This window comes from Ovis canadensis, chromosome 20, assembly GCF_042477335.2.
Source record: "Ovis canadensis isolate MfBH-ARS-UI-01 breed Bighorn chromosome 20, ARS-UI_OviCan_v2, whole genome shotgun sequence".
NCBI lineage: Eukaryota > Metazoa > Chordata > Mammalia > Artiodactyla > Bovidae > Ovis > Ovis canadensis.
Window position 1 is genome coordinate 42,904,180 of NC_091264.1, and position 27,961 is coordinate 42,932,140.

Consider the following 27,961-nt stretch of genomic DNA (forward strand, 5'->3'; position numbering starts at 1 on the left):
TGCAGGTATCAGCTCTGTAATTTGGTGGTAAACTATACTTATGTTTTCGGTATTTTTCTGAAATTACATGTATCAGTTCAGTTCAGTTCAGTCACTCAGTCGTGTCCGATTCTTTGCAACCCCATGGACTGCAGCAAGCCAGGCCTCCTTGTCCACCACCAACTCCCGGAGTTTGCTTAAACTCATGTCCATTGAGTAGGTGATGCCATCCAGCCATCTCATCCTCTGTTGTCCCCTTCTCCTCCCATCTTAAACTTTTCCAGCATCAGGGTCTTTTCCAGTGAGTCAGATTTTTGCATCAGGTGGCCAATGTATGGGAGTTTCAGCTTCAGCATCAGTCCTTCCAATGAATATTCAAGACTGATTTCCTTTAGGATGGACTGGTTGGATCTCCTTGCGGTCCAGGGGACTTTCAAGAGTCTTCTCCAACACCACAATTCAAAAGCATCAGTTCTTTAGCACATCGCTTTCTTTATAGTCCAGCCCTCACATCCTTCCAAGTATGGTGTGACTCAAGTACAGGTGAAAGAAGGAAAAAGAAAAAAGGAGAGAGCACAGGAGATTAAAGGAATTCCTTTCTGCAGAGAAATACCCCCACCTCAGTCCCCACTTCACACACCCCCATACACGATGCTGGGGGAGGCATTGGGACAGGGAGACTCAAGAAGGGAGAGCTCATCCTCAGCTCACAGTCAGGGTTACTGGGACAGTGTCCATTTATTTGCTAAAACAGTGGGACCACTGTGTCCGAAAGACTGGCCCAACAGATTGGGAAAAAGATCTGCCCAGCTGGTGGCTGTGAAGTTGGTTCCTGGAGATCAAAGGACAGGACCTGAGTGGAGTCCGGAGGCCACAAGGAGATCAGGCATGAGTCTGGGCCAGGGGTCCCCCTAACATTTTCCAGAAGCTGGAAAATGACCTTCTCCCTCTCTAGACCTACAGTCAAGGACACCAAGGAGGGTACCCCTCCTCTCCAGGCATCACACACCTCCCACCCTTTGAAGCCTTGAAGAATACTCTTCTGCCCTGAGTCCTAAGAGCCCAGGCCCCCAGCCTCCTGCCTCTTCATCCCCTTCATGGACCTTCCTCACTTCCCACACCAGGACAACAGAGATTAGCAGGGGTCCAGGGAAGTCATGGAGTGGCATGGACCCTCTTCAGGGTGAGAGGTTTAGGTCACCAGAGCATAGACCTCAGCTTTCTTCCTGTCCCCAGCAGGGGGCGCCACTCCTGGCACACAGGAGGTTCTCCATCAGTTCCCTCCCTCCTGGAAGCTGTTTCCCAACAACTAATTATAGACCATGTTGTATTTACATTTCATTCCAACCTTCTGTAAATCCCTTGGTGCGTCACTCACTGAGACCCAGTAACGAGCCTGACATCTAGTAACTACATAACAAATGGTGAGCAAGTCAGTGTGGGGTTTTCTTCAACTGACTCATACATGCATAAAGTCTGAAAAGTTCATATGACATAAAGGGTTACAGTGAAAAGTAAATTTCCTCCTCCATCCCATCCAGAATCTTTCCACATTCCCTCCCTGGACAAGGTAAGTGTTACAGTTTAGATAGTATTCTAGAGAGAGGGTCTAATTTTGTAAGATGGTATTTTCCATACATTCTATCTACAACTTTGTTATCAATTAGCAATATATTCTGAGACTATTCTATTTTTCAAATACAAATCTAATTCAGTTTAAGATATTGATAATAATGGTTCTCCACTGCTGGTTTTAAACATTTACATATAGGAAAAATCCTTCATCTTCCATAACAATAGAGATTTTTCCTAGACGAAGTCACCCAGATTTACAGTATACTCATTCTCCAATCTCTCTGAGGCTGCTTGTCCTCATGGTTAAATTCTCGCCAATATGATGAAGCAGATGTAAATTTTTGAATTTTGATCTTCAAGGGAAGAAACTTTTCCTCCTTCCCTGCTTTCCCTGGTTGCTCCCAAACCATGAACGTAGTCTTAGGTTCCTCGGTCCATGCCAACAAGGGCAACGTCCCAGGGAGAGCACAGAGTAAAGGTCACAGGGACCTGGATGCCTGGACAACCTCGTGCTGCAGGGCCTCCCTGAGGTTAAGTCGCTCAGTCGTGTCTGACTCTTTGCAACCCCACAGACTGTAGCCCTCCAGTCTCCTCTATCTATGAGATTCTCCAGGCAAGAATACTGGAGTGGGTTGCCATGTCCTTCTCCAGGGGATCTTCCAAACTCAGGGAAGGGATTGAACCTGAGACTTCTGCATTGGGGGGCGGACTCTACCATCTGACACCCGGGAAGCCCACGCAGCCCTGCAGGGCCACCCTAGCAGCCCTGGAGCTCCCTGTCTCACTGTCCTGGGAGACACACACCAGCTTCCTTCCTATGAGACCAGTGTTACTTGCGTTCGGCTGCACAGAGTGAATTAATACATATCGGGAGAACAGGATTCCCAGGATTGTGTGTTCATGATGGTGTGTTGTGAGATGAGCAGAGATATATTTACTGTGTCACCCTTGGCTCCTGAAACATTACTGTGAGCTGGAGGAAGGGAGAGCTGGGAGTGGGGGCAGCAGGGGAGCCTGAGGATGTTACCCTCCTCATCTTCCCAGCTGTGGGGTCTGACAGGGGAGGGTTTGGGTCACCAGGTATCTGTTTGGGGGTGTTTGTCTCTTCACTTTCCTTCTGGTCCTCTTTACAGTTTCCTTCACATTCCAGACAGGATGAGAATCTCTGCTGGTGGTCTCTTCCTCCTCATCCTCCTGTCTGAGGGCAGGGCCTGCGGAGGCTGAGACCTAGAGGAAGAACTTCTTAGGTAGGACAGGAATACAGATCACTTATCCTCCTTCTGGAATCTGCTTCCCCAGCCTGGCCTGCACAGCCAGTCCTGAGACAGCTGACCACGGGTCCCTCATAGCTTTTTTCCCCTTGTTCCCAAAATGTATGTTTATTAATCTCCTACATGTTACCAGAGAGTCACTAGTCCAGCTTATGCTCCAAAAGTGAGTATTATACAGAGGTATTGCTACCAGAGGAGGGAAAACTGGGCGCACCTTAGATCTGCCAAGCACAGGATGACTTTGGGATCATCTGACCACATGGCTTCTCACAGAACTAAGGCTAGGAATGCAGAGACCAAAATAAATAGAGAGTTCAAGTCCAAGGTTTTGGGTCTCACTCCTCACATATCCAGATCAAAATTATGTTCCAAAAATACTAGGGCCAACTTCCAGGTTATTTGGAATTAAAAGAGAGAACTTTGTAGGTAGAAACATAAAGGTAGGAAATGAAAAGAAAGTAGCCAGGCTGAGAGTTACAGTTGTCTCATTATCACTGGCAACTATTGTGCTGGTTTCTGCAAGAACCACAGTGGAGAATTAACTGGATATGATGTGATCACCATGCTTGCATCCTGTAAGTCTTTGAGGATGACATTAACATCTTTCATTATCCCCAGGACACAATATTGCCTTTAATACTATGTCTTGGCTGAGTATTTTCCAACACCATTTTATATTCCCAGTAGCAGGTTCCATGGTTCCAAACTCTCCACATCCTCTCTGAGGATATGAATCTTGGTTTCTGGATTTTCAAGGAGGGGATGTCCCCACATGAACAAGCTCTGGGTTACATTTCCTATTACAGCTCATAAGTTTCAGCAAACCAAAGGGAAGATTGTTCCAGATTTGGCTAATGCCCCAAGGGTAAAAACAACTCCCTCTGAAATATTGCCCACATGTATATTATGCCTAAACATTTATTCTCTTGGTACTGTACTTACGGAAGCTTTTTATACTTAATCTATTATTTTTATTTGCTTTCACTGGACAAGTAGACCTTAAAGCCAGGCCAACCATGTTACTAAAAATGGAATCTCCAAGGCCTATTTTTTCAATCCTGCTATTTTTCTGGCACCAGGGTAGTTGTCAGAATGCAAGTCCACCTAAACCAATGATACTTTATGTCTTCTGTGAGCCAGTGCTGGTTTGTGAAGTGCTTATTATCAGGTCACAGTAAGAAACATACAGACATTGAAAGTGAGCATAAGCAAGTAAACTACCTTATCTTGATCCAGACTGGTAATTGCCAGGAAATATATGAGCATTTTTGTCATGTCATGGATCTGCTAAGGCTGTTGGATTACTAGTCTTCATGGACTAGAGATTATAGCTTGGTGTCTAAACTAGTACTTAAGAGACTTTGCGTGGGTCACATGTAATTGATCAATTTCATAGATACTGTCCCCAGCAAATGCATGTACAAAGAAATACAAAAGTAGAGTTCAGTCGCTCTGTCGTATCCAACTCTTTGCAACCCCATGGACTGCAGCACAGCAGGCTTCCCTGTCCATCACCAACTCCTGGAGCTTGCTCAAACTCATGTCCCTTGAGTCGATGATGCCATCCAACCATCTAATCCTCTGTCATCCCCTTCCCCTCCTGCCCTCAATCTTGCCCAGCATCAGGATCTTTTCCAATGAGTCAGTTCTTCGCATCAGGTGGCCAAAGTATTGGAGCTTCAGCTTCAGCATCACTCCTTCCAATGAATATTCAGGGTTGATTTCCTGTAGGATTGACTGGTTTGATCTCCTTGCATTCCAAGGGACTCTCAAGAGTTTTCTCCAACATGACGGTTCAAGAGCATCAGTTTTCTTGTACTCAGCCTCCTTTATGAAGTCCAACTCTCACATCCCTACATGACTACTGAAAAAACCATAGCTGTGACTACACAGACCTTTGTTGGCAAAGTTATGTTTCTGCTTTTGAATACGCTGTCTAGGTTGGTCATAGCTTTTCTTCCAAGCAGCAAGCATCTTTCAATTTCATGGCTGCAGTCACCATCTGCAGTGATTTTGGAGCCCCCCCAAATTAAGTTTGTCACTGTTTCCATTGTTTCCTCATTTATTTGCCATGAAGCGATGGGACTGGATGCCGTGATCTTAGTCTTCTGAATCTTGAGCTTTAAGCCAAGTTTTTCACTCTCCTTTTTCATCTTAATCAAGAAGATCCTCAGTTCCTCTTCGCTTTCTGCCATAAGGGTGGTGTCATCTGCATATTTGTGGTTATTAATATTTCTCCCGGCAATCTTGATTCCAGCTTGTGCTTCATCCAGCCCAGCATTTTGCATGATGTCCTTTTCATTATAGGGGACTGGAATGCAAAAGTAGGAAGTCAAGAAACACCTAGGGTAACAGGCGAATTTGGCTTTGGGATATGGAATGAAGCAGGGCAAAGGCTAATAGAGTTTTGCCAAGAGAATGCACTGGTTATAGCAAATACCCTCTTCCAACAACACAAGAGAATACTCTACACATGGACATCACCAGATGGTCAACACCGAAATCAGATTGATTCTATTTTTTGCAGCCAAAGATGGAGAAGCTCTACACATTCAGCAAAAACAAGACCAGGAGCTGACTGTGGCTCAGATCATGAACTCCTTATTGCCAAATTCAGACTTAAATTGAAGAAAGTAGGGAAAACCACTAGACCATTTAGGTATGACCTAAATCAAATCTCTTATGATTATACAGTGGAAGTGAGAAATAGATTTAAGGGACTAGATCTGATAGACAGAGTGCCTGATGAACTATGGACGGAGGTTTGTGTCATTGTACAGGAGACTGGAATCAAGACGATCCACATGGAAAAGAAATGCAAAAGAGCAAAATGGCTGTCTGGGGAGGCCTTACAAATAGCTGTGAAAAGAAGAAAAGCGAAAAGCAAAAGAGAAAAGGAAAGATATAAGCTTCTGAATACAGAGTTCCAAAGAATAGCTAGGAGAGATAAGAAGCCTTCCTCAGCAATCAATGCAAAGAAATAGAGGAAAACAACAGAATGGGAAAGACCAGAGATCTCTTCAAGAAAATTAGAGATACCAAGGGAACATTTCATGCAAAGATAGGCCCAATAAAGGACAGAAATGGTATGGACATAACTGAAGCAGAAGATATGAAGAAGAGGTGGCAAGAATACACGGAAGAACTGTACAAAAAAGGTCTTCACAACCCAGATAATCACGATGGTGTGACCACTCACCTAGAGCCAGACATCCTGGAATGTGAAGTCAAGTGGGCCTTAGAAAGCATCACTATGAACAAAGCTAGTGGAGGTGATGGAATTCCAGTTGAGTTATTTCAAATCCTGGAAGACAATGCTGTGAAAGTGCTGCACTCAATATGCCAGCAAATTTGGAAAACTCAGCAGTGGCCACTGGACTGGAAAAGGTCAGTTTTCAATCCAATCCCAAAGAAAGGCAATGCCAAACAATGCTCAAACTACTGCACAATTGCACTCATCTCACATACTAGTAAAGTAATGCTCAAAATTCTCCAAGCCAGGCTTCAGCAATAGGTGAACTGTGAACTTCCAGATGTTTAAGCTAGTTTTAGAAAAGGCAGAGGAACAAGAGATCAAATTGCCAACATCCGCTGGATCATGGAAAAAGCAAGAGAGTTCCAGAAAAACATCTATTTCTGCTTTATTGACTATGCCAAAGCCTTTGATTGTGTGGATCACAATAAACTGGAAAATTCTGAAAGAGATGGGAATACCAGACCACCTGACCTGCCTCTTGAGAAACCTATATGCAGGTTAGGAAGAAACAGTTAGAACAGGACGTGGAACAACAGCCTGGTTCCAAATAGGAAAAGGAGTACATCAAGGCTGTATATTGTCACCCTGCTTATTTAACTTATATGCAGAGTACATCATGAGAAACGCTTGGCTGGAAGAAGCACAAGCTGGAATCAAGATTGCCGGGAGAAATATCAATAACCTCAGATATGCAGATGACACCACCCTTATGGCAGAAAGTGAAGAGGAACTAAAAAGCCTCTTGATGAAAGTGAAGGAGGAGAGTGAAAAAGTTGGCTTAAAGTTCAACATTCAGAAAACGAAGATCATGGTCTCTGGTCCCATCACTTCATGGGAAATAGATGAGGAAACAGTGGAAACAGTGTCAGACTTTATATGTTGGGGCTCCAAAATCACTGCAGATGGTGATTGCAGTCATGAAATTAAAAGATGCTTGCTCCTTGGGAGGAAAGTTATGACCAATCTAGATAGCATATTAAAAAGCAGAGACATTACTTTGCCAACAAAGGTCCGTCTAGTCAAGGCTATGGTTTTTCCTGTGGTCATGTATGGATGTGAGAGTTGGACTGTGAAGAAAGCTGAGTGCCAAAGAATTGATGCTTTTGAACTGTGGTGTTGGAGAGACTCTTGAGAGTCCCTTGGACTGCAAGGAGATCCAACCAGTCCATTCTAAAGGAGATCAGTCCTGGGTGTTCATTGGAAGGACTGATGCTAAAGCTGAAAGTCCAATACTTTGGCCACCTCATGTGAAGAGTTGACTCATTGGAAAAGCCCCTGATGCTGGGAGGGATTGGGGGCAGGAGGGGAAGGGGATGACAGAGGATGAGATGGCTGGATGGCATCACCAACTAGATGGACATGAGTTTGAGTAAACTCCGGGAGATTGTGGGGGTCCAGCCCCGGTGGATCCAGGGTAATTCGAAGGTGGGGACGGAGTCTGTGTCCTGGAAAAAACTTATTTAATTACAGATATAGAGGGAGATTAGAAACAGATAGTGTAGTAGGAGAATTAATGGAGAAGAGAGGCTGAATAACTGGTTTACGTGGAATACTAATCACCACCTACGTAGGCCACAGGCATCTTTCCGTTCTCCCGAGGGAGAGGAGGCACTGAGGCCTCCCTGGTCTGATCTTAGAAGCCCCTGCAAAGTCACTAGGCTTGGAGCGTACCCTCGTACCAGATGGGAACTCAGCCAAGAAAATGGGGAGCGAGAAAGAAACGACACAGGGGAATCAGTCTTTCCAGAAACTGATCCGATTTCTTTATTTTTCAGGTTTGTTTATATACCTTTTTGTTATACATAGGGATGAATACAGAGTCACACGGGGGTCAGCAGACCTGACCCTTGTCACAATCAGGTGCTTCATATAAAATTATACAAAGGTCTTATGGGTTTCATCATCTTCTAGCCATGAGACCTGCTAACATTTTATGGCCCTTTCTGATACCGGTCAGTTAACCAGAAAACTTATTTTTCCAGGGGTGATTTTTTCTTAAATCAGGTGCCACCCTCTAAATAAAGTTGCATTCCTATAGGGTGAGGGTGTAGTGAGTTACAATCAAGAAAGGAATTTACTTAACCTAAGGTTTAACATGATTAATCTTAAAGGTTAATACTTATTTCTCCTATATGCTAGTTGTATTCATTATAAGGGCAGGAATATGGAGATTTAGCAGCAAATATTGGCTCAACAAATGTAAACCCTTCACCATTGTTTCCCCTTAAGATCTATTTTGTCCCAAGACAGTGATAAAGTTACATTTTTGCATAGCAAGGACACAGTGATTTATAACAAAGTTCAGTGATCTATAACAAAAGAGAAAATTCATTAACTCAAAAAGTCTAGTATTGCTAACATCAAAAAACTACTATATTTCCTTTTCTATATTCCAAATACATTGATTAATATATTCCCAGGTGCCTAAGGATATGGAGGCCTGATGGCAATCATTGACTCATCAATGAAAAAAGCCCTACACTAATACTCCAAACTCTCTGTGCTGTTTATGGTTGAGAGGTTGTCACACAAGTTAGTCTGTTAGCAGAGAGGCTTGACCTGAGACATCCTTGTCACACCCAGGGCATGGAATTAGCAGTAATTATTGGCACGCGACAAATGAAGAAACCCTTCACCAATATAATTCCTAATCGACCCACTAACACTATACTAATGATCTCCTAACTTCTCAAAAGAGTCTGTATTTAGAAAGTTTTAAAACATCCTGTGTCTCTCACAGTTGGGAGGCTGTAAACAATCACATGCGGCCGGATGAGCCTGATCAGGCAGGCCAGAGAACCTCCAGAGTTCATAAGTTGAAACACTCTTGTCACGCCCAGGAATTTTTATTAAGTGGAGCTGCACGTTAACTCCTTCTCTGAGAGAAATGGTTATGGGGGAGAGCTCCCCGTAAAGTACTCTGGTTTGGGGGGTAGATGCTCGGGAACAGGGGGTTTCCTGAGGCTTGATCACGCCGTTGCCTTTGCCAAGCTTCCTTCCTCATGACCTTTGCCATGGGCGGAGTTTCTCACGCTGGCCCCCAACAGGAGATGGTGACAGATAGGGAGGCCTGGCATGCTGTGATTCATGGGGTTGCAAAGAGTCGGACACGACTGAGCGACTGAACTGAACTGAACTGAACTGATTGTTGATTTGATACACTTCTGTACTGCAAAATAATCACCACTATAGCTTTGTCTGACAACTGAATCATGTCACATAATTACCTCTTCTACATGTGTGGAGAAAATTTAGATCTAGTCTCTCAGCACCTCAGAGACTCTTTTTATGGTGAGCTGATGATCACTTCCTAAATTTTCAGCCTGGCGACAGCACATGGCAGAAACAACATGTAACTCGCACCAAATGTTTTGTCTTTTTCCTCTCAGGAAGAAAACATTTAAATGTGTGTTTAAGACCCCTCCCTGCCTTAATCATTCTCTGATCTTTAATGTCAGTGGATCCCAGTCTGCTCAGGACTGCTTGTAGAGCTTGTTACAAAACAGTCAGGACTCTTCCCAGATCCACCATCTAGAGTGTAGGGCTCAGAGTCCAGGAGTCTATTATGAACGAGCTGTACAGGGAGGCTGGTGCACAGCCGGCTGGGAATCCAGATCTGTGTTCCTGCTATGAAATGTGTGACCTGAAGGTCAGCAGCAACCATGTTATAAGTCTATTCCAGACCTTCTGTCTCTAAGAGGAGTGCAGGTGAAGGTCAGGACCCCTTTCCATGTGCCATCTAGACGTAGGAATGGTGCCATCTGCTCAGGTGTGTGGTCTGATCAGTTCCCATAGCGCAGGGGATTCAGGATTCAGTCCTCGTCCCTCTGCTTCTGTAGCCAGTTCTCCCTCATCTGTGACGTCATCTGTTCTCAAGGCTTTGAGCATCATTTATATGGTGTCACCTCTTCCATCTATTTCTCCAGTCAAGTCATCTCACCCAAACCCTAGACTAGTCACTCCAACTCAGTGGCCACTTTCTGAAACAAATGCTGATGCCTCCTCCAATACGCTCCTTCCAGAGTCCCCTTATTTCCACAGTAGGCGCCCCACATGCTTACTTGCAAATCTCAAATTTTGAGGTCCTCCTTTACTCTTTCTCATAACTCAGATTTAATCCTCTAGGAAATGCTGTAAAATGCATTTTCAGAATAGATCAAGAATCCACTCACTCACCACTATCTTCCCTGCTCACATCCCAGACAAGCAGCAGCCTCCCCAGCCTGGACCCTGCGCTGTTTCCCTCAGGCTCCTCTGCGCCTCCCTCGCCCTTCACCTCCTGACTATGCACAGCAGCCTGGCTGATGCTTCCAGAGAGCAGTCACACCAGGTCATGCTCTGTTCGTATCATTCTATGACTCCACAGCTTACTGAGATAAAAGCAACCCCCTGTAACATCCTGGAGGCCCACAGGATCTGGCCGGACATGGGCTCTCAGCGCAATTCCTTTTCCTTCAGCCCCAGCTGCCTCCTGGCTCTCCCTTGAACACAGACACTCTCCTGCCCGCGTGCATTTGCCCTGGAGGCTCCTCTGCCTGGAGAGAACCTCCCCTAGACCTCCTTGTGAACATTCCTTCATGTTCTCCACATCTTCACTCAAAGGTCACCTTTTCAGTGAGGCCCCTGTCCACCCTAGTAACAGCCACCTGCCCTGTCCCCACACACTCATACCTGGGTCACCTTCCTCAGAGTACTTACCAACCTGTACAGGAAACACTCCCTCACTCACTAGGCTCATAGTCATGCTCTGCCCCTTCCCCCTAGAGCACACCACACATGGCGGACAGGGTTTGTCTGGTGTTAGTGCACTGAGCTCTCCCAGATGCAGAAAGAGTGTGTCATGTCTCTGTTCACAACAAAGATCAGTTCAATGAATGGTCAGTAAAGCGCTTCCCTATTCCAGAGATGGTGTCTTTATTGATGTGACCTCAGGCCACATGCTGTCTAGTGGCAGTTACAGCACAACATCCATTCACACTGACCTCAGTGCCACCTGTTTTACTCACAAAGGCTGATCTCCCTTCCCTCCCCGACTAATCAGCCTGCACCCCACACACAAGGCTGTTTATCTCTTCAGAAAGGAAGGTCCTTCACTTCCAGCTCCTATTTTCAACCTGCTGTGATTTTATGAGACTCTGCTTTCTAAATCCATGTGTTGAGATGGGAGCCAACAGTAGCCTTAGAAGATGTAAGGGCAGAAGAAGGGGCAGACTGCAGAGAAGAGAAAAGTCCAATAAGAATTAAGTCAAGATATGAAACTATTGGGTCTCTCCTCTTTGCAAGTTCCAGCATGTGGTTCCTTTAAAAAGATGGAGAAACGTTGGAAAGAAGAAACCAGCAAAATCTCTAGGAGGGAAAGAGCTGGATGGCTCTGAAATTTCTCTCTTGGAACCACTGAGAATCCTGTGTGCATGGTCCCCTTGGACTTGTGGGGACAATGACAGGCAAAGTGACCCCTGCTGCTGTCAGAGATGTGGTCACCCGGAGAAGAATAAGACCAGGACTCTACACATGAAAAGAACAGTCATTACACCAACAACAAGAATAGCAATAACTAAATACGCAAAATATAAACACATTCAAAAATGACAGGAGCTAAGGATAGGTCCAAGCCCTGATCCTAGGATTATCGTTTAAGTAAAGCACCCTGTCCATGGTGCTGGAGATACAACAAGGCTCAGGTGACTTCGGAGTCCATCATCACAGGTCCTTGGTGGGACAAGGATTTACTGAAGGGACAAGGACAAAGGAATGGAGACGAACCCAGCCCAGGAGTGACCATGGGCAGTGCATGGACAGTGCATGCATGCCCACCAGGCACGGATCACTGACTGGGCACAGGCCCTGTCCACATTCAGCTCCTCACAGCCTCCGCCTTTCCTTCCTGCAGCTGACTCAGCACAGCAAACCTGTGGATGGATCTGGAAGGTTCTCAGTGTTTCAGTTTATTTCCTCTTTCAAACTTTAGGAATCCTCACCTTTATTATCCAATCCCCCTTCATGGTACCAATTAGAAAAACAGATTCATATATACAGATTTTATTTTCAAAGAGGAAATAAGACATCATTACTCAGTGCATATGAACCAAAGACAGGGATTGAGATGGCCCAGCCCCGTCTCTGCTGGAACAGGACAGTGTATCAGGGAGGAGAACACAGGTAAGGGCGGGAGTGGGCGCAGTGGGCAGGGGTAACCAGTCTCCCCAGCTTCTCATGTTATGCTACTAGGCACAGACACATTCAGATGCAGCTGCAGAAAGAGGGGTCTGGGGATCTGATGTCACATAGCGGGATGCAGCATCACCCAGTCCCCACAAGGCAGCATCTCACACTGTGAGAGAAAAGAATCAGGGACCAGTCAGGTCAGTCATATAAGCACTCATATTCTCCACAGCCCCCGACATGCTCACATGTACCACTCAAAGATCCCCACCACCCAATGTGTCCCCTCTGTCCCAATATTCCTTCCAATCTAGACCCTCCAGGGTCTCACCTTTAGGAACCGTGAGAGACACATCAGAGCCCTGGGCACTGTCACTGCCTGGGGGAGAACAGGACCAGGACGTGGTCAGAACCCACAGGAGAGAAACTGGAGAAGGCACTTTGAGGAGGATGAGCCCCCCATGGCCTCCTGTCTGCACCCTCACAGGGGTCTCAGGAATCACCCCCTCCACACTTACTTGCAGCCTGGGTGTAGATCTGTCCTTTTTCACCTGTGAGAAGAAAATATAACCTGAGAGGCCAGGGAGAATGCTGAGTCATGAGATCCTAGAGCAACCCCTAGCCCCAGACCCCACAGAACTTTCTGGAACTGGGGTCAAAACTCATGATAGGATCAGGAACACAGAGAAGGGAGATGTGTAAGGACTGGGCCACCTGCCCTCCTGGAGGTCCTCACAAGGACCTCCCTCTGACATTCAAGTGCTGGAAACCTGGTCCCTAACTGGAATTAGGAAGGTGAAAATTTTCTCTTTTATTTTCACACGTGCTTTAGAAAAGAAAAATGTTAGCCTCAGCTCCAGACTCCACATGTGTGTGGAGGGTACTTTCCAGTAACCAGGCAGGTAAAGTTCTACCTCGGCTTGAAACCCCACTGAGACAAGAAAACTCAGATCCCTCCCTCCCTTCCCTACCTGAGCGCTTCTTCCTCCAGATCACAGCTCCAGCCGCCACAGCCACCATAAGGAGAACCAGGCCAACAATGATGCCCATGGTGAGGACAGAGGGCTGAGGAGATTTTGTGGAGGAAAGGAAAGGGGCCCTGACCTCAGGCTTGAGTCCTGATCTTGCTGAACTGAGTCTGAAGGGCTCCTGCTTTATCTGAGAAAAGCTCCATCCCATCCCCCTCCTTACCCCATCTCAGGGTGAGGGGCTCCTGAAGCCCCTCGTGCTGCACATGGCACGTGTATCTCTGCTCCTCCCCAGAAGGCACCACCAGGGCCGCCCACTTCTGGAAGGTCCCGTCCCCTGAAGGCCTGGTCTGCACAAGCTCCATGTCCTGGGTCTGGTCCTCCCCATTGTGCTTCCAGGTCAGTGAGATCTCCTCAGGGTAGAAGCCCAAGGCCCAGCACCTCAGGGTGATGTCACGGTCAGAGATGGGGTGTCGGGTCACATGTGCCTTTGGAGGGTCTGAGGAAGAATCAGAAAATTCACAGTTTGTGTTACCTCCATGGGTCACTGAAGCAGTGTCATGTGACCATCCTGAGAAAGGACAGAACAGTGAGTTTTACCCAGCTTTACCGACGTATACCTAACAAAAATTGTACACATTTAGGGTGTACTACATGTTGCTTTGATATATATGGACACTGTGAAGGTAATTAATGTATTCATCAACTTACCTTATGTGTGCGTTTATTTGACAGGGATGATGAGAATGATTAAGATGAATTTTAAAGTGTACAATACAGGACTAACTATAGTCACCAGGCTGTACATCAGATCCCCAGACTTATTATGAAATTTTTTACCCTCTGAGCTACAGAACATTCAGGAGCATGGTTTTGAAAAAAGCAGCAGGAGAGCTAGATAACAGCCTCATCTCGGAGATCAGGGATGATCTCTATTAGTTCTTAGACATTTCTAGAATGAGAGACTAGGATAGGAGCTCTAAAAATGTGAGGGGGAGAAAACAGACTTAAGGTCCTGACTCTGGTGGAGGCTGAATGACTCAGAAAAGCTGGAGTCAGGCCTCCTAAGATGCTCTCAGGATGAGAACAGGCCTTACGGGAGAAAGTCATGGATCACAAGATGGTGGCTACGGTCAAAGGGCACCGCTGACCAGCTATTTCAGGGATGGTTTGTTTCCTGCTTCTTCCTCAAAGACACTGGATTCCTTGATTGTCCTTGAGAGAAGTGGGGCCACTGGTGACTGTCTTGTACAGAATCTGAAAACCCGGGCGGATTTCCTCCCTCTCCTGACAAGAACCTGGGGCGCTGTTCCCACAGGACCCCACTTTCCTCTCCTCGTGGGAACCCAGCTCCAGCCCGAGGGGAGATCAGGGCGGCCCCGGGCCCCTCGTACCTGCGCGCAGCAGCGTGTCCTTCCCGGTCTCCAGGTATCTGCGGAGCCACTCCACGCACCGGCCCTCCAGGTAGATCCTCACACTCGCCGCAACACCTTCCTTCTCTAACTTGCGCTTGGAGATCTGAGCCGCCGTGTCCGCCGCGGTCCAGGAGCGCAGGTCCTCGTTCAGGGCGATGTAATCTCTGCCGTCGTAGGCGTGCTGCTCATACCCGCGGAGGAGACGCCCGTCAGGCCCCACATCACAGCCGTACATCACCTGGACGGTGTGAGACCCTGACCCGCCCCGACCACCCGCGGTGATTAAACCCAAACTGAAATGAAATCGGGTCAAGCCCACGGGAGCTCCTCCTGGGCCGGAGGTCGGGTGTGTTCCGCAGTGCTGGGGTGACCCTCGGACCCGCAGACTCGGGGCGACCCCGCCGGTCCCTGGGGATGGGGACCGTGACCCGGCCCCGGGCCCGCGTCGCTCACCGGCCTCGCTCTGGTTGTAGTAGCCGCGCAGGGTGTTCAGGTTCGCTCGGAAAGTCTGTGCGGCGTCCTTGACTCTCCGCGTGTTCCGATCCCAATACTCCGGCCCCTCCTGCTCCACCCACCGCGCCCGCGGCTCCATCCTCGGATCCGCGGCGTCGCTGTCGAACCGCACGAACTGCGTGTCGTCCACGTAGCCGACGGCGATGAAGCGGGGCTCCCCGCGGCCGGGCCGGGACACGGCGGTGCCGAAATACCTCAGGGAGTGGGAGCCTGGGGGCGGGGAGGGGTGAGACCCGGCCCGACCTCCTCCCGGCTCGGGTCCCGGGTCCGAGGTGATGGACCCGGGAGGGAGGAGGGAGCGAGGGCCAGCGAGATGTAAGAGGTCGAAAATCGGCCCGAACTTCGGAGAGGGAAGAGAAGAGGGGTCAATATTCAAGGGAGGGACAGGACAGGCCCCTGGGCGGGTCTGGGCAGGGGCTTCGGGGTTGCTTGTTCCCTGGGGTCCTGCCCCCCAGACTCCCTGGAGATCCCCACGCCCCTCCCCGCAGAGGTCGTTCCCTCCCGACCCCGCACTCACCCGCCCGAGTCTCGGTCAGGACCAGGACCCCCGAGATGAGCAGGAGGAGGATTCGCCACCCCATGACTCCCGTCCTCTGGGTCTGGGAAGCGGAGTCCGGGTGGGTCCCTGGAGACCATAACCGGGAACCGAGGAGACGCTGATTGTTTTTTCCAGAAACCGGGCACCACCCAGTGGCAGTGAGAACGGGGGCCGCATCACCAGTGTCCAGGCAGCAGGGCTAAACACAGGTTGTGAGAGAGAAAGTGAAACTCGAGGAGAAGGGGAATCCCCAACATGGAGCTTCTCAGCCCCAAACACCGCCCTTGACCCTGAGATCCTGAGCGGCTCGCCTTCCAGGCACCTGGGACTTTGCCCTGATCCCTCCCCTCCTGCTAGGTAGAATGTTCAACCTACCGAATAATTGCACTCATCTCACATGTTAGCAAAGTAATTTTCAAAATTCTCCAAACTAGGTTTCAACAGAACCTGAACCCTTAACTTTCAGATGTTCAAGCTGAATTTAGAAAAGCCAGAGGAGCCAGAGATCAAAGTGCCAACATCCGCTGGATCATGGAAAAAGCCAGAGAGAAAACATATACTTCTGCTTTATTGAGTGCCAAAGCCTTTGACTGTATAAATCACAACAAACTGTGGCAAATTCTTCAAGAATTGGGAATTCCAGACCACCTGACCTGCTTCCTGAGAAATCTGTATGCAGTCAAGAAGCTACAGTTAGAACTGGATATGGAACAACAGACTGGTTCCAAATTGGGAAAGGAGTATGTCAAGGCTGTATATTGTTATCCTGCTTATTTAACTTACATGCAGAGTACATCATGAGAAATGCTGGGCTGGATGAAACACAAGCTGGAATCAAGATTGTGAGGAGAAATATCAATAACCTCAGATATGCAGATGACAACCACCCTTATGGCAGAAAGCAAAGAGAAAGTAAAGAGCCTCTTGAAACTGAAAGAGAAGAGTGAAAAAGTTGGCTTAAAACTCAACATTCAGAAAGCTAAGATCATGGCATATGGTTCCATATCTTCATGGCAAATAAATGGGGAAACAATGGAAATAGTGGGAAACTTTATTTTTTGGACCTCCCTGGTGGCTCAGATGGTTAAGCGTCTGTCTACAACGTGGGAGACCCAGGTTCGATCCCTGACTGGGAAGATCCCCTGGAGAAGGAAATGGCAATCCACGCCAGTACTATTGCCTGGAAAATCCCATGGCAGAGGAGCCTAGTAGGCTACAGTCCATAGGGTCGCAAAGAGTCGGACACGACTGAGTGACTTCACTTTCACTTTATATTTTGGGGGCTCCAAAATCACTGCAGATGGTGACTGCAGCCATGAAAGTAAAAGACGCTTGCTCCTTGGGAGGAAAGCTATGACCAACCTAGATAGCATATTAAAAAACAGAGACATTATTTTCCAACAGGCTATGGTTTTTCCAGTAGTCATGTGAGAGTTGGACTATAAAGAAAGCTGGGCGCCGAAGAACTGATGCTTTTGAAGTGTGGTGTTGGAGAAGACTCTTGAAAGTCCCTTGGACTGCAAGGAGATCCAACCAGGAAATCTGAAAGAAAATCAGCCCTTAATATTCATTGGAAGGACTGATGCTGAAGCTCTAATACTTTGGACACCTGATGGGATGAACTGACTCATTGGAGAAGACCCTGATGCTGGGCAAGATAGAAGGCAGAAGGAGAAGGGGATGACAGAGGTTAAGAAGGTTGGATGACATCACCGACTTGATGGACATGAGTCTGAGCAAAGTCCAGGAGATAGTGATGGACTGGGAGGCCTGTTGTGCTGCCGTCCATAGGGTCACAAAGAGTCGGACACTACTGAGTGATTGAACTGAACTCCCCTCCCTGCACCAAGAACTCTTTGTGCCACTGTCTTCACGAGTCCTAGCTCTGGCGCTGTTCCCGATTTTGATTAAAATATCTACACAATATTACAAATTAATGAGGACCCCAAGGATAGTATTATGTGACCACTTCTATGCATATTTTCCGTACTATGAATAATACACTACACATTTTTGTTTATTTATTTAGAATAATATTAATAACCCATGCATTTAATATGGATAACTATTTCCTACAAAGGGTAGTGAGATGCATAGAGCCTTTTACATTTTTTCCAAGTATCTTTCCTGTCTCTTTCACTAGAAGACCACTGATTTTCAGGTTTGCTTCTGCACTGAATCTGTTATTTTGATGATAGTCTGTGAAAGTGAAAAAGCCCACATATAGGTAGAAGTAGTATTTTTTAATAATATTTTCAGACAATTGTGGATGTTCATCTTAGATACAAAAGTTAAACTATACAAAGTGTAGTTTCTCAACGGATTTTTCCACAGTGGACCTGAAACAATATCATTGAGTATTTTCTATTCTGTTACATTAAAATCCATATGCCTGTTTTGCTCATTGAACATCTCTTGTACTAATACAAGATTTTTGCAAAGTAATACATTGTTTCACTAAATTATACAGATCTTTCTGCTCATTCATTCTTTCAATAAGTGATTTCCATGAAAAAGAGGGTAGTTCAGAGCACACAGAATTTTTTCTTGGGCCATAGGACTTTGAAATGTAGTAGAAGTGCTCGATGTGTACTTTCCATGTCATCACAGAAGATACTTTTAAAATGTGTATTTAAGACTGATGATTAGGAAACATAAGCATTTTTGTTTATTTTATTTTTTAAAATTTGTTTTATTGAAGGATATTTGATTTATAAAGTTAATTTCTACTATACAGCAAAGTGATTCACTTATACATGTGTGAGTAGGTGAGTGAGTGAAGTCGCTCAGTCCTGTCCAACTCTTTGCGACCCCATGGACTGTAGCCCTCCGGCCTCCTCCATCCATGGGATTTTATAGGCAAGAATACTGGAGTGGGTTGCCATTTCCTTCTCCAGGTGATCTTCCCAACCCAGGGATCAAACCCGGGTCTCCTGCATTGCAGGCAGATGCTTTATCGTCTGAGCCACCAGGGAATCCCTTAATACATGTGTACATATATTCTTTTTCATATGTTTTCCATCTTGATTTATTAAGGACAGATAAGAATTTTTAATGTGTCATTCTGGATGTTTTAAAGCAAACCTGATTATTAGTTTTCTTTTTTCCTGCAAGAAAATTTTGCTGAAAATAATTACTATTGCAGTTCGCTACCATAGTGTCCATTACTGCTAAGTTAGGCATCAAAGAAAATGTCAACATAGTGAGAAGTCAAATAATATCTGAGTGATGCTATGAAGAAAGTAGCTTTCACCTCAGGAATCTCATGAAAGGGTCTCAGTGACATCAAGCGTTCCACAGACCACACACACTCTGAGAACTGCTGTTTTGAATGAACCAGGGTGTCTCTCAAGTGATCCCTGCCTTTGCCTCCTCTTCATTTTGGAAAATGATTTTTCCTGAGCCAGACTCCCTACCTCCCCAAACTTAACTGAGGGCCCTGTGCCTGGGCTCATCTAGGAGAGAACTCACCCCCTAGAAAGTGATGCCAGAGAGTGTCCTCATTCTGGGAAGGAAAGAGGGGACAGGTGTTTCCCCTTTGGAACTGGGGACAGTTTGTACCTGAAGGCGCCAGACCCACTCATAACCTACTTTGATTTTGTTACACACCAGCTTAATGTGTATTCATATCCCAGACAGAAATCTGACATAGTGTCTAAGAAAAATAATGTTGGCCCTTTCATCTCATGTGGTCTAATGCACCTACCTGAATTGAGGCCCACAAATCATGAAGAGCAGTCCATTCCAACAGAACATTCTGTGGTGACAGAATTTCCTATGTTTGTGCTGTCCACTCAGGTAGCCAGTAGCTACATGAGGCTATTTAGCACCTTAAAGTGATGGTTGTGCTGAGCACTTTTATTTAAATTTAAGTAGCAATATGTGGCTACCAGCTAGCATATTGGTCAGTGCATATCTAGTTGGTGTGAGTTACTCTCCTGTCTCTTTCCCCTAAAAGGTCCTGTGTGACTCATAGGTTGATGCATACTAAAATAATCTTAATACTGAAGTCGTGGATTTGTCTGTGCAGGTCTTAGATATAGCTTTAAAATACAAGGTGCTCTGAAAGTTTCTTTCATGTGTATTTTAACAGATAGAGTGTTCAGACATTAGGCAAACCATGGTTTATTACCATAAGGTTGTAAGTGTTCAAAACTGCCCATCACTAGATATAATCCTTGAGCTCTTGGTGTTTTCCTTACCTTGGTAAACATAAGGACACACAGAAGTCCTCATTTAGCCCAAGAGAAAGTGTTTATTCAACACAACAGTTATCAATACTTGTAGGACTTGTATATACTTGTAAAGTTGTGAAGCAGAAGATGCAACATCAGAATCCAGCACCTTATTACTTTTTGCTTACTGCTTCTGCTATACTTTCTTCCCAAATTCCATCAGTTCTGTTTCCCTACACCCTTGGGCCCCTCTCTCCTAGACAAAAATACACATGAATGTTTTACACTTGTGGAATGAGGAGTTTTATGACCCAAAGATTAAAAGCCATCAAAACATATAAATCTTTCCTATGTCAATCAGACACTCACAGGATACAAGCATATGCCCTTATTCCAATGGAAACACATAAAAACTTTTGGCAAACAGGTAACATGTCTCAATGTTCTTCTGCCAAAGACCACCAGGAGCAAATCTGTGGGCAATCAAGTTGGATTTATACTAGATACAGTGAGGGAGATTACACAGCAGGAGGGACTATAGTGTCCTTGTAAGGTGTTAGAACATATACAGCCAGGAATCCCCAAACTCTGAGCTTGGCCTGGTACCTCCTGTCAGATCACTGCCAACATTAGGTTAGAAATAAAGTGTACAATAAAAATGCTGTGCTTGAATCATCCTGAAAGCATTCCTCCCACCCCTGGTCCATGGAAAAATTGTCTTCCATGAAATCAGTTCCTGGTGCCAAAACGTTGAGGACCGCTGATATAGAGAATGTGGGCTTTGATTTTGAGAAGCGTCTATGTGAGACTGGCTCACTCTAGATTGGGTGTGGTCAGGAAGTGGGGGCAATTCTATGCCTGGTCACCTCAGTGAGCCTCTGCTACCGAGAGGGCAGACTAGAGCGAGGATACAGCTGTGACTGGGAGGAAGCAGTGGTCTCTGGGTCAGCACAGCGAGAGGTCTGGTCCACGGTGAGGGGCGCCGGGCTGCCTGGATGGTCTGTGCTTGTACAGAATGCTGTCCTGTTCTTGTTTTGTCTCTCTGTGTCACACACTCAGATGTCCTTGTCTGATGCTGACCTTCTGTGAGATGACTTATATCCAACAGGAGAACAACACAGACGCGTGGTGAGCTCCAGCTCAGCTAGAGGATTAGAATGTACATCCTAGTGTCTGAGCTGAGGGTGATCTGTCAAGTGTTTACAAATGTAAGGGATTTTCATGTAATTTTTGAAAGCATTATTTACCAGCACACAAGAGAATTGAAAAGATACTCAAGCATATACAAAAATAAAGAATTCATGTTCTTCCCCTCATTCCCCATTCACTCAAGTCCTCTACTCAGAAGCAAGTGCAGTTAGAAATTTCTCATTTTTCTTTCCAGAAAAGTATACTTTTCATTAATGAATACTGTTAGATCAGTAAAAGAGCTCAGGCCACAGCCTGGGAGAAATTATTATAAATTCACATATCTGATAAAGTGAAAGAAAGAAAGTGAAGTTACTCAGTCATGTCCGACTCTGCGACACTGTGGACTGTAGCCTACCAGGCTCTTCCGTCCATGGGATTTCCAGGCAAGAGTACTGGAGTGGGTTGCCGTTTCCTTCTCCAGGGAATCTTTCCAACCCAGGGATCGAACCTGGGTCTCCTGCATTGTAGACAGATTCTTCACCGTCTGAGCCACCAGGGAAATCTGATAAAGGACTTTGTTTTAGAATATATATCAGTTCAGTTCAGTTCAGTCGCTCAGTCGTGTCCGACTCTTTGTGACCCCATGAATCGCAGCACACCAGGCCTCCCTGTCCATCACCCTTTCCTGGAGTTTACTCAAACACATGTCCATCGAGTCGGTGATGCCATCCAGCCATCTCATCCTCTGTTATCCCCTTTTCTTCCTGTCCCCAATCCCTCCTAGTATCAGAGTCTTTTCCAATGAGTCAACACTTTGCATGAGGTGGCCGAAGTACTGGAGTTTCAGCTTTAGCATCATTTCTTCCAAAGAACACCCAGGGCTGATCTCTTTTAGAATGGACTGGTTGGATCTCCTTGCAGTCCAAGGGACTCTCAAGAGTCTTGTCCAATACCACAGTTCAAAAGCATGTATATAGAACTCTTCAACTCAACAAAATGAAAATAACTATGTAAAAATAAAAGCTGAACAGACACTTTTCTAGACGATATCACAATGGAAATGTATATGATAAGATGTTAAGTGTCTTATGTTGTTAGGAAATTTAAATTGCAAAGACAGCAATGTGCATCACACCTGATGGCACATCTGCAGTCCAAGAACTGGTGATGCCAAGGTTGGAGCAGCAGAAACCCTCACTCACCGGGGCAGGAATAGGAAGCGGCGCAGCCACCAGAAATGAGAGTCAGCAGTTTCTAACGAAGCTACACAGAAACTCCCCATCCTGTCCACTGATCAATCTAGTATTTCCCCAACTCACTTGAAAACTTAAATTTGCACAAACCTCTGCCCACCAATGTGCATATCAGAGCGCCCCATAAGTGTGGGCTGCACATAGTGACTTTCTTCTAAAGATCACAGGGTGAAAAGTGGGAAAGTAAAAATAGAAGTTCACAAAGAAACCTGGGAAATGTACCTTAGCCAGGTGATGAAGTGAACTTATTAGTCACACCCCAGTGGCCAGTGTATCCCCTTGGTGACTGGAGACTGTCACTCATCTCTGTGGTCCTCTTTCCCCAAAACCCTGGGCCCCAGTCAGATCACAAGGTGTTCTACTATGTCTCTGAGCAGTACTCCCCAAACATCAAAGTCATCAAGAACAAGAGAAGTCGGTGTGACTGTCACAGCCAGAGGAGCCTGAAGGAGAAATGATTCCCAGACTTAATATGTGTCTTTCATGGGATCCTGGGTCAGGTTAAAGGAAAACTAATGAAGTCCAAAGAAATTCTGGAGTTCAGTAACACTGTATCAATATTGGTCATCAGCTGTGAGGAACGTATGATAGTGGTATAAAATGTCCTCACAGAGTGTGGGCTATATAGTAACTCTCTACTAACTTTGCTACTTTTTGGTAAATCTCAAACTATACTAAAATGAAAACATTTTAATATCAACTAGAAGAAGCAACTTTCCAAGATGTTTTCATCAAGGAGCATCAGAGAGGAGACATGGAGAGAAAAGATGGAAATCTGAGATACAGGGCAGGGCTCCAGGGTCTCCTCTCCTCTAATCCTTGCTGTACCCTCGGGCCTGACCCCAGCCTGCTCAGAAAGCACCTTCACCCCCTCATTGGACCAGGGCAGCCATCTCTGTCTGATTCAGACACAAGGCATCCTCTGCCTTCCCTGTGCCGAACTGGAGAGGAAAGAGTGGTCACGCCCCCATGAGGCCACAGGGCTGATGACTGGACATCTGAGCTCCCCTTTGACCTCCTTACCAGAGACCTGCCCAGGCTCTCCTTAGGCTCCCAGCAGTGGGTGAGTGCTGTGCACACTTGCTGGTGTCCATCCAGTGTCAAAATCAAAGTCGGAATTGTCACCCAAAATACACGCTGACATGGACATTTCTCTCCCCATTAAATAACCAAGGACTTTGGCATCAGAGAGGATCAGATATCAAGACTGTAATGCCAGGTCCAAGGTGGAGCCCACCAGCATACAGGGTGTCCTCATTGTCAAGGGATGGGAGCTCGAAGCCCAGCTACTGTCACTTCTTCTGGCTACTGCCAGACTTACAGACTCTCTCTCCGGGGAATCAGCTCTGGAACCTCCATTCCTAGGATGCGGTAGAAGAGGGGAGGAAGAGGAGGGAGAGGAGATCCCAGAGTGCCTGTAAAGTTAGGGAGGCTCCTGGAGAAGTGTGGAGAGGCAGGAAACACTGACATTATGGGATGGAGGCCTTGGGTGTGGGGAGGAGGAACCCTAGAGGAGAGGGTGGGGGAGGGCCACTGAGTGAAGATGAGCGTAGGGAGGTGGGGTCTGTGTGGGGAGAGACACAGGGGCTTCTGGCCTGGGTACTGGTAGAGGCTCTATTTTCCACCCGGACGATAAACACACAGGTGTCAGCTCTGTATTTTGGTGGTAAACTGTACTTATGTTTTTGGTATTTTTCTGAAATTACATGGATCAGTTAAGTTTAATTCAGTTTAGTCGTTCAGTTGTGTCCAACTCTTTGCAACCCCATTGACTGCAGCAAGCCAGGCCTCCCTGTCCATCACCAACTCCCAGAGTTTACTCAAACTCATGTCCATTGAGTAGGTGATGCCATCCAACCATCTCATTCTCTGTCGTCCCCTTCTCCTCCTGCTTACAGTCTTCCTCAGCATTAGGGTCTTTTCAGTTGAGTCAGCTCTTTGCATCAGATGGCCAAAGTATTGAAGTTTCAGCTTTAGCATCAGTCCTTCCAATGAATATTCAGGACTGCTTTCCTTTAGGATTGGCTGGTTGGATCTCCTTGCAGTCCACTGGACTCTCCAGAGTCTTCTCCAACACCACAGTTCAAAAACATCAGTTCTTCAGCTTTTAGCTTTTTTTATACTCCAATTCTCACATCCATACAGGTATGGTGTGAGTCAAGTACAGGTGGAAGAAGGCAAAAGAGAAAAGGAGAGAGTGCAGGGGATTAAAAGAATTCCTTTCTTCCAGAGAAATACCCCCACCTCAGTCCCCACTCCACATACCCCCATACACGATGCTGGGGTAGGGTGTGGGGCAGGGAGACTCAAGGACGGGAGAGCCCATCCTCAACTCACAGGGGCTACTGGGACATTGTCCACGTATTTGCTAAAACAGTGGGGACCACTGTGTCAGAAAGACTGGCCCAACAGATTGGGAAAAAGACCTGCCCAGCTGCTGGTCATGAAGATGGTTCCTGGAGACCAAAGGACAGGACCTGGAGGAGAGCCTGGAGGCCACAAGGGTGACAAGATCAGGCATGAGTCTGGGCCAGGGGTCCCCCTAACATTTTCCAGAGGCAGGAAAATGACCTTCTGCCTCCCTAGACCTACACTCAAGGACACCAAGGGCGGTTCCCCTCCTCTCCAGGCATCACACACCTTCTACCCTTTGAAGCCTGGAAGAGTACTCCTCTGCCCTGAGTCCTAAGAGCACAGGACCCCAGTCTCCTGCCTCTTCATCCCCTTCGTGGACCTAACAAGACAGAGACCTGATGTCTGAATCCCTGCAGCCTGATCCCTCCACTTTCAAATCTAACTCTGGCTCCGAGGATGACCCAGCCTTTGGGGTCAGGGGTCCCAGAGAAGGAGGCTGCCCAGGGCCCCACAGGCCGCAGCTGAGCCAGGCCTCCAGCTGCGCAGAATCAGAGGATTCTGGAACAAAACTCGGAAAAAAAAAAAAAAAAAAGTCGAACAAAAGCACTGCAGGCTCTTTTGAGCCGAGATAGGTCGGAGGGTGACGGTGGGGTGGGGAAATCCCCCTTTCTTGGGGGTCCTGCGCCTCCCGCGGCAGTCCCCTGCTCCTCCCCGCTGCAGAGCATCCCTCCCCGAGATTTTGGTCAGATGCAGGGATTCTTAGAGCAGAGGTATGCTTGAGCTCCCAAAGCCCCCACCATTGGAGTCCGAGTCGAAAATCAGTGCAGGCAGGTTGGCAGAGACCCTACAATCAAGAAAGGGCTTTGATTGGCTTCTAAAAACCGGATACGCAATGGGAGTGAGAACTGAGAACTCGTCTTGAGTATTCAGGCGGAAAGACCCGACAGGTTGAGCGAAGAGAAAGTGAAACTCCAGAGAGATGGGGAACCCCTCCCCCTACTCGACACTTGTCTCCCCATCCCCCAGACATCACCTTCTGGCCTAGGATCCCCATCGCCTTGCTCGGGGACCTGGGACTTTGCCCTGACCCTGCTGCTCCTTCCTGGAGGACCCTGTTACACTGTCTCCCTGAGTCCTGGCCCAGGGGCTGGGTAAGTCAGCAGTTTATAGAACTCGCGGTCTCAGAATCTGTCTATGGGCCTAGGACCTGGGACCTCAAAGACAATATCATTCATGTGGGTTACTTCTGTGAACATTTACCATGTTAGAAATATAAACAGAAATCTATTGATTCAACTATTATATTAATAACCCATTACATGAAAGGACTTTTTTTAGATGAAAAATCACTATTTTCAAAGTAAAACAGTATAGTGAGAAGTGATCTTTCTAGGTTTTACATTCTTTCAAAAATTTACATTCTTTTCTTGTATGTCTCACTAAAAGACTGAAGACTTTGCATATCTGCTTCTGTATTTAATCTTTTCGATTGAGTATATGAAAAATTCCAGCCTCACACAGATAGGTAACGGAAGTATCTTAAATAACGTTTTCAGATAATTTGATACAACACTAAAACCACCGAAGTGGTGGTAGCTTCTTAAAGGTTATTTTTTAAATGATACACTGTAATTATCACTGAATATTTCCAAATCTGTTGCATTGGAATCCAAGGTCTGTCCTGTACATTGAGTGAAAATTGCACTAATGTGTTATTTTTTTTTTTAAGTGTTGTATTGTTTCACCAAGTTGTATAGATTTTAAAGTGTTAACATTTAAGATTATCAAACAATCACATTTGTTAATATCACTGCAGTTGACACTAGAAAAGTTTGTCGGTACTGGGAAGCTGTCCAGATTAATTTTCTCATGAGAGCTTACATTTTATCATCGGCAGAAAATAGTGTCAGTTGATATTCTAGAAGGGAGAAGCTCCCATTCATTATGCCAAAATAATTAAATGTAAACAATCATAGTTTTCCTGTTCTTCATTCTCAAGGTGAAAATGGAATACCATAAAAAAAGAAGCTAGTCCAACTCTCACATCCATACATGACTATTGGAAAAACCATAGCCTTGAGTAAAAGGACCTTTGTTGGCAAAGTAATGTCTTTGCTTTTCAATATGCTGTCTAGGTTGGTCATAACTTTTCTTTCAAGGAGCAAGTGTCTTTTAATTTCATGGTTGCAGTCACCATCTGCAGTGATTTTGGAGCCCCAGAAAATAGTCTGACACTGTTTCCACCGTTTCCCCATCTATTTGCCATGAAGTGATGGGACTGGATACCATGATCTTAGTTTCCTGAATGTTGAGCTTTAAGCCAACATTTTCACTCTCCTCTTTCAGTTTCATCAAGAGGCCCTTTAGTTCCTTTTCGCTTTCTGCTATAAGGGTGGTTGTCAGCTGGATATCTGAGGTTATTGATATTTCTTTTGGCCATCTTGATTCCAGCTTGTGCTTCATCTAGCTCGGCATTTCACATGATGTATTCTGCACATAAATTAAACAATGAATTTGTTGGTATCCGCTTAATATTGATCCATATTCCAGACAGAAATATTATTATCTGTGTGAGAAATAATATTGGCCCTTTGGTTTTAAATGGGTCTAATGCACCTTATTTGAAGCCCAATAATAGCAAAAATAATAGTGCTACATGGACTGAGGAGCCTGCTGGGCTGCAGTCCACGGGGTCACAAAGAGTTGGACACGACTGAGTGACTTTACTTACTTACTTACTTATGCAAAGTTCTAGGTCTGCACTTTCCATGTGGTAGGTGCTAGCTACTGAGCTACTGAGCACTTGAAACATGGCTAAAGTCACTGAGCAGTTGAATTTTTATTTAATAACCATGTGTGGCTAATGGGCTTCCCTGGTGGCTCAGATGGTAAACAATCCTCCTACGGTGCGGGAGACCTGGGTTCCATCCCTGGGTTGGGAAGATCTCCTGGAGAGGGGAATAGCTACTCACTCCAGTAATTTTGCCTGGAAAATTCCAAGGACAGAGGAGCCTGGTGGCCTACAGTACATGGGGTCACAAAGAGTGGGACACGACTGAGCAACTAACACACACACGTGCCTACTTGCTACCATATTTCACAGAACATATCTAAGTGTTTCAGTTTTCATTCTCCCGAGATATTGTATGACTCGTAGATTGAAGTACACTAAAATTATCTTCATACATTTATTTATGTGGGTCTTAGACACCTTAAGGTACAGAAGGCCCAGAAAATTTAATCTGCCTGCAATGCAGGAGACCTGGGTTCCATTTCTAGGTTGGGAAGATCCCCTGGAGAAGGGAATGGCTACTCACTCCAGTAATCTTGACTGGAGAATTCCAAGGACAAAGGAGCCTGGCAGGCTACA

General features: G+C 46.1%; 1 protein-coding gene and 1 long non-coding RNA gene across 5 annotated transcripts in view; one reads left to right on the forward strand and one right to left on the reverse strand.

Annotated features, from left to right (window-relative positions):
* Positions 1-12,104: 12,104 nt before the first annotated feature.
* Positions 12,105-27,961, reverse strand: part of LOC138425561 (BOLA class I histocompatibility antigen, alpha chain BL3-7-like) — a 40,597-nt gene continuing 24,740 nt past the window's right edge. The window contains exons 1-8 of one of the 4 annotated variants that reach the window (XR_011251270.1): positions 15,657-15,831; positions 15,080-15,349; positions 14,606-14,881; positions 13,435-13,710; positions 13,215-13,308; positions 12,762-12,794; positions 12,575-12,622; positions 12,105-12,412 (exon numbers count right to left, since the gene is read on the reverse strand). Coding sequence is in view for 3 of the 4 variants with exons in the window: in XM_069563587.1 (XP_069419688.1) it covers positions 12,408-12,412; positions 12,575-12,622; positions 12,762-12,794; positions 13,435-13,710; positions 14,606-14,881; positions 15,080-15,349; positions 15,657-15,720 (972 nt within the window). In the remaining variant the exon portion in view is untranslated. Of the gene's footprint in view, positions 12,413-12,574; positions 12,623-12,761; positions 12,795-13,214; positions 13,309-13,434; positions 13,711-14,605; positions 14,882-15,079; positions 15,350-15,656; positions 15,985-27,961 lie in introns of those variants that run through there. The other 3 variants (XM_069563587.1, XM_069563588.1, XM_069563586.1) reach the window with 3 other exon arrangements.
* Positions 15,223-18,142, forward strand: LOC138425573 (uncharacterized). The gene is made up of 2 exons (XR_011251287.1): positions 15,223-16,034; positions 16,144-18,142. It is a non-coding gene; the product is annotated as an uncharacterized lncRNA (long non-coding RNA).